The sequence below is a fragment of the Rhinopithecus bieti genome, unplaced genomic scaffold (assembly GCF_001698545.2).
Source record: "Rhinopithecus bieti isolate Rb0 unplaced genomic scaffold, ASM169854v2 scaffold_9581, whole genome shotgun sequence".
Taxonomy (NCBI): Eukaryota; Metazoa; Chordata; class Mammalia; order Primates; family Cercopithecidae; genus Rhinopithecus; species Rhinopithecus bieti.
The window spans coordinates 559,065-566,047 of record NW_016806413.1 but is presented as its reverse complement, the minus strand read 5'-3'; the positions used below and the strand labels follow the sequence as shown (position 1 = coordinate 566,047).

Here is a 6,983-nt window from a genome sequence, read left to right as displayed (position 1 = left end):
CAGCGCTTGACGCCTGCACTGCGAACGCCAGGCCGCATCCCGGGCTCCCAAGCCGCGAATACGCGCGCCCGTTCATGACGTCATCTTTTGCGGTCTCCCAGAGAGTCGGCAGCGGGTGCCGCCATGATGTGTTACGGAAGCCGATAGTTCTTGCTCGGCGTCACCCCGTCGTTCCGGCTCTCGACGTTGCCACAGAGCTTCCCCGAGACGCGGCCGCCACCCAGAAGCGCTCTCGTTGGAATCCCCGCTCGTGGGGCCCTGCCGCCTACGCAGCCTCTGCAGCCCGCAGCCCGACGGGCGCCGCCATGTTGGGGTCCTAGCCGGGGGCGCGTAGGTGTCTTCATAAGATGCCGGGGCTGCGGCGCGCGCTTTCCCCCAAGATGGCGTCCATGCGGGAGAGCGACACGGGCCTGTGGCTGCACAACAAGCTGGGGGCCACGGACGAGCTGTGGGCGCCGCCCAGCATCGCGTCCCTGCTGACGGCCGCGGTCATCGACAACATCCGTCTCTGCTTCCATGGCCTCTCTTCGGCGGTGAAGCTCAAGTTGCTACTCGGGACGCTGCACCTCCCGCGCCGCACGGTGGACGAGGTGAGGCAGGCGGGGCGCCCCGCGGCCTCCAGATTCCCAACCTTCCCACCTCCGACCCTCACACCCTACTCCTGCCCCTGCTCCGGACCCTCCTCGGTCCCTCCCCACCTTCCCATCCCCTTCAGACTGTCAGCCTCCCCAGGGTCCTCAGCCCTCACGCCCCGCCCTCACGCCCCTCCTCGCTCCTCCTGATCCCTCCCTCCAGTCCTCACCTCCCCTGGGTCTTCATCCCCCGCCTCGATCCGCATCTCCCACCTCGATTCTCATCCCCACCCTGGGTTCTCAGCTCCCCCTCCCCGCACCTCCTGGCGCCCTGGGAATCCCCCCCTAGGGTCCTCACCTCCCTACCTTTCGCCCTCACCCCTACCTAAGTTTTCACCTCCCCTGGGATCCTCAACCTCCTCCACGCCGGGCCCCGGGTTCTCACTGCGAACCCCAGGTCCTCACTCCCCTCCTTGGGCCCCCGGGTACTCATCCTCACCCGCCCCGGTCCTCACCACCCTAATCCCCCACCGTCCCAAAGCGACCGACTCTCGGGGCGGGGGTGCGCCGGCCCCAGCGGCGTCTCCCGTCGGGGACGCAGCCCCGGTGACCTGGGCGAGGGCGGGGGTCCCGAGAGAAACGCACGTGAGGAAGGGGCGGCCTGTGCTCGGTAGTTCCAGTGTCCGCTGACTGCATTTTCTTGTTCCCACCTCGCAAAGACCCCGGCCGTCCGGAGCGCTCTGTGTCCGTTTTACTCTTTTCTGCACGCCGTTTTGCGTCATTCCAATGAGTGGGTGTGTGAGGTTTGTTTCCTTTTTCCTCAGCGTTATATTGTATCTCTTTCCGTGCGAAATAAACCAAGTAGTTTTGTAGACTATTGAAGCCTCATGGTGGTTTAAACGTTCCCGGCCACTGGTGTATTATAGGTTGTAGTTGTTTTTGATTGAGATATGACATGTATGGAAAAGTGCATTTTTGTTCAGTTTCCCGGATAATAGCATCGTGAGCCACTCCTGTGATCCTCACACAGGTGGAGATACAGAACCATGCCTGTTCCTTGGAAGCCTCCCATTGGTAGTCACAGCCTTCTTTCTTTTCCCTCCCTCATTTTGGAAAGGTAATCATTTCTGTGCCATCTCCCCGGTGTTAGCAGTTATTTATGCACCCCTGAATGGCACAGCTTGATTGCCTGATTTGGACTTAATGTGATGGTATCATAGTGTATTTTGTGTGTGGCGTGCATGTGTCCTTTTGGTGGACACCTTGACAGTTTCATCCAAGTTGCAGCTGACTTGGTTTAATTTTCACTGCTCTGTGGTATTCCTATGAGCACGAAACACTCTATCCATTCTATCACGGCGACACATTTAGCTTATGGCCAGTTGTGTGCTGTTGTAAATAATTTTGTTACTACATTATTGTGATGTGTTGCATCAGGTATTTGGAATCTTGGGATTTCTCTAGGGTATAATATCTAGGAGTGGAATTGTGGGGATCATAGGATTATGCCAAATTATTTTTCAGAGTGTTTTGTTTTTGTTTTTTTGTTTTGTTTAAGACCAGGTCTGGGGCTGTCACCCAGGCTGGAGTGCAGCTGCACAATCATGGCTCACTGCAGCCTTGACCTCCTGGGCTCAGGTGATCTTCCCACCTCAGCCTCCTGAGTAGCTGGGAATACAGGGTTTCACCATGCTGCCCAGGCTGGTCTTGAACTCCTGACCTCAAGCAATCTGCTTGCCTCAGCCTCCTAAAGGGCTGGGATTACAGGTGTGAACCATGGCACTCAGCCTGCTTCTTGGTTTTCTGTTTTGAGAATTGTATATTAAAATCTGCTTTTAAATTCTCTTTTTTCTCATTGTTTTGTAAGAGTGGTCATTTTTATTATTTATTATACATGCTAGATGTCAGTCCTTTTTCAGTTACAAATGTCTCCCAGTTGTCCTTTGACTTAGCTTCCTGGAATCCTTTTTTTTGTTTTTGTTTTTGTTTTGACCCCAGGCTGGAGTGCAGTGGCCCTATCTCTGCTCACTGCAAGCTCGGCCTCCCAGGTTCACAGCATTCTCCTGCCTCAGCCTCCCAAGTAGCTGGGACTACAGGTGCCCACCACTACACCCTGCTAATTTTTTGTGTTTTTAGTAGAGACGGGGTTTCACCGTGTTAGCCAGGATGGTCTTGATCTCTTGACCTTGTGATCCACCCACCTCAGCCTCCCAAAGTGCTGGGATTACAGGCGTCAGCCACTGTGACCGGCTTTTGTTTTTTATTTTTTGTTTTTTTTGAGACAGCGTTTCACTCTGTCACCCAGGCTGGAGTCTAGTGGTATAATCATAGCTCACTTTAACCTTGAACTCCTGGGCTTAAACAGTCCTCTCTCCTCAACCTCTGTACTAGCTGGTACAACAGATGCTCTGCCACCACGCCTGGCTAATTTTTGTGCATGTGTGTGAAGATGGTGGGGGGTCTTACTATATTGCCCAGGCTGGTCTTGAACTAGCCTAAAGTGATCCTCCTGCCTTGGCCTCCCATAGTGTTGGGATGACAGGTGTGATCCATGCGCCCAGCCTCTTCCTGGAATCGTGGATGAATAGAAACTCCCAATTTTGATGTAGATGGTGTATTCATCTGCCCACTATCATTGATGCCTATTGTATCCCCAAGGGACATGCCTGGAACACTCCCTGGGTTATCTTGGCGTAGCTGTACGGTTTTGCCTTTTGCACTTGAATCTTCAGTCTGTGTGGAATTGATTGTGTGAAGCAGGGAGTCTAACTTTCCGCGGGGATGTCCAGTTAGTCCAGCACCTGACGTTGATTGAAATGACTGTCCTTTCCCCTTGATCTGCACTGTAACTTCTGCTGTGGATCTGTTTCTGAGCTGTGCTCTGTTCTTTTGGTCATTTACATATTGCTGTGCTAATAACCCACTAAGTCGGTTCCTGTCCCTTTATTTCTAAGTCTTGTTAGCTGATGGAGCAAACCCTCCCACTGTGTGTTTCTCTGGGATCATCTTTGGCTGTTCTTGTCCCTTCACACTTCTACCTGTATCTTCTGTACTTACTTCTTAAACATATAGAGCCTGCCTGCTGGGACTTTAAGGCTGAGCCGAATTTGCAGTTCATTCTGGGGTGCTGTCCTCTTTATATTGCATCTTAAAGTTTGTGGGTGTGGGCGTATCTATTTAGCTGTTCTTTATGATCTCTGTAGAGGCCTTCCATCTCATATATTACCACCTAGTTAGTATTTTTTCCACACCGTTGTACATGGGGTCTGTTAGTCTTAGTTTTGACTTGTTGCTGGTTTAAGAAACGCAGTTGATTTTTGTGTTTTGTGTTTTGGTTTTTGTTTTTGAGACGGAGTCTCACTCTGTCATCCAGGCTGGAGTGCAGTGGCGCGATCTCAGCTCACTGCAACCTCTGCTTCCTGACCTCGGGTGATCCACCCACCTCGGCCCCGCAAAGTGCTGGAATTACAGGTGTAAGCCACTGTGCCCGGCCTAAGATGGGTGGATTGCTTGAGCCCAGGCATTCAAGATCAGCCTGAGCAATATGGTGAAACCCCATCTCCATAAAAAATATAAAAATTAGCCACGGGTGGTGGCACACGGCTGTGGTCCCAACTACTTGGGAGGCTGTGGTGAGAGGATCGCTTGAGCCTGGGAGGTTGAGGATGCTGTGAGCCATGATTGCGTCACTGCACTCTAGCCTGGGCTACAGAAGGAGACCCTGTCTCCAAAGAAAAAATATATTATTTATGTACCGTATAATTATGCCAGATAGTTCACCATTTAAAATGTACAGTTCAGTGCTTTTAGTATATTTACAGAGTTGATGATCATTCTAGTCAGTTTTCGAATCTTTTCATCATCCCCAAATAAATCCTATACTCATTAGCATTTCTCCAGTCCTCTTCCTCCCCACTCCTAGGTGACTAGTAATCTACGTTTTGCTTTTATAGATTTATCTATTCAGGATATTTTATATAAATAGAATCATACATCTGGTTTTTTGTGCCTGACTTCTTTCACTTAATGTAATGTTTTCTTTTCTTTTCTTTTTTTTTTGAGACAGTCTTGCCCTGTCACCAGGCTGGAGTGCAGTGGCGTGATCTAGGCTCACCTGCAACCTCCGCCTCCCAGGTTCAAGCGATTCTCCTGCCTCAGCCTCCCAAGTAGCTGGAACTGCAGGCACGCGCCACCATGCCCAGCTAATTTTGTATTTTAGTAGAGATGGGGTTTTACCATGTTGGCCAGGATGATCTCCATCTCTTGACCTCGTGATCTGCCCGCCTTGGCCTCCCAAAGTCCAAAGTGCTGGGATTACAGGCGTGAGCCACGGTGCCCTTTATTTCTTCTTAAAAAAAAAAAAAAGGTTGCATGTGCAGAGCATGCAGGTTTGTTGCATAGGTGTACGTGTGCCGTGGCTTGCTGGACCTGTTGACCCATACTTTAAGCTCCCTCCCTCACTCCCACCCCAACAGGCCCTGGTGTATGCTGTTCCCCTCTGTGTGTCCATGTGTTCTCAATGTTCAGCTGGCTCCCGCTTATGAGTGAGAACATGCAGTGTTTGGTTTTCTGTTCCTTTGTTAGTTTACTGAGGATGGTGGCTTCCAGTTTCATCCATGTCCCTGCAAAGGACAGGATCTCATTCCTTTTTATGGCTGCGTAGTATTCCACAGTGTATATGTATCACATTTTCTTTATCCAGTCCTTCATTGATGGGCATTTGGGTTGGTTCCATGTCCTTGCTATTGTAAGCAGTGCTGCAATAAACATACATGTGCATGTGTCTTTATAGTAGAGTGATTTATAATCCTTTGGGTATATACCCAGCAGTGGGATTGGTGGGTCAAATGGTATTTCTGGTGTTAGATCCTTGAGGAATCGCCACACCGTCTTCCACAATGGTTGAACTAATTTACATTCCCACCAACAGTGTAAAAGCCTTCCTATTTCTCCACAGCCTCTCCAGCATCTATTGTTTCCTGACTTTTTAATAATTGCCATTCTGACTGGCATGAGACGGTATCTCGTTGTGGTTTTGATTTGCATTTCTCTAAAGTTCAGTGACGTTGAGCTTTTTTTCATGTTTATTGACCTCGTAAATGTCTTCTTTTGGGAAGCATCTGTTCACTTCCTTTGCCCACTTTTTGATGGGATTGTTTGTTTTTCACTTATAAATATAAGTTCCTCATAAATTCTGGATATCAGCCCTTTTTGTCAGATGGGTAGATTGCAAAAATGTTCTCCCATTCTGTAGGTTGCCTGTTCACTCTGATGATAGTTTCTTTTGCTGTGCAGAAGCTCTTTAGTTTAATTAGATCCAATTTGTCAATTTTGGCTTTTTTTGCTGTTGCTTTTGACGTTTTTGTCTTGAAGTGGTTGCCCGTGACTTGTGTCCTGAATGGTATTGCCCAGGTTTTCTTCTAGGATTTTTATGGTTTTGGGTTTTACATTTAAGTTTTTAATCCATCTTGAGTTAATTTTTTTATGAGCTGTAAGGAAGAGGTCCAGTTTCAGTTTTCTGAATATGACTAGCCAGTTTTCCCAGCACTGACTAGAAGATCTTTCCCATCCCTTGTTTTTGTCAGGTTTGTCAAAGATCAGATGGTTGTAGATGTGTGGTGTTATTTCTGAGGTCCCTGTTCTGCTCCGTTGGTCTATAGGTCTGTTTTGGTACCAGTACCATGCTGTTTTGGTTACTGTAGCCTTGTAAGTGTAGTTTGAAGTCAGGAGGCGTGATGCCTCCAGCTTTGTTCTTTTTGCTTAGGATTGTCTTGGCCACACGTGATGTTCTTTGATTACATATGAAATTTAAAATAGTTTTTTCTAATTCTGTGAATAACGTCAGTGGTAGTTTGTTGGGAATAGCATTGAATCTGTAAGTTACTTTGGGCAGTATGGCCGTTTTCATGATATTGATTCTTCCTATCCACGAGGATGGAATGTTTTTCCATTTGTTTGTGTACTCTCTGATTTTCTTTTTTTTTTTTTTCTTCTGAGATGGAGTCTTGCTCTGTCGCCCAGGCTGGAGTGCAGTGGCGCGATCTCGGCTCATTGCAAGCTCCACCTCCTGGGGTTTACGCCATTCTCCTGCCTCAGCCTACCGAGTAGCTGGGACTACAGGCACCCACAACCACGCCAGACGAAATTTTTGGATTTTTAGTAGAGACAGGGTTTCACCGTGTTAGCCAGGATGGTCTCGATCTCCTGACCTCCTGATCCACCTGCCTCGGCCTCTCAAAATGCTGGGATTACAGGCGTGAGCCACCGCGCCTGGCCTTCCCCCCTCCCGCTGCCCGCCAAGACAGAGCGAGACTCTGTCAGCCGGTCTGGAATGCAGTGGCACGAGCCGAGGCTCACTGCAACCTCTGCCTCCTGGGCTCAAGCAATTCTCCTGCCTCAGCCTCCCAAGTA

The 6,983-nt window shown here is 49.2% G+C and overlaps 1 protein-coding gene across 1 annotated transcript in view; it reads left to right on the top strand.

The window, feature by feature from the left end:
* Positions 1–323: 323 nt before the first annotated feature.
* The window catches only part of NELFA (negative elongation factor complex member A), a 27,504-nt gene continuing 20,844 nt past the window's right edge, over positions 324–6,983 (top strand). Inside the window, exon 1 of the mRNA XM_017876234.1 lies at positions 324–590. Coding sequence (XP_017731723.1) covers positions 348–590 — 243 coding nt within the window. The 5' untranslated portion in view covers positions 324–347. The remainder of the gene's footprint in view (positions 591–6,983) is intronic.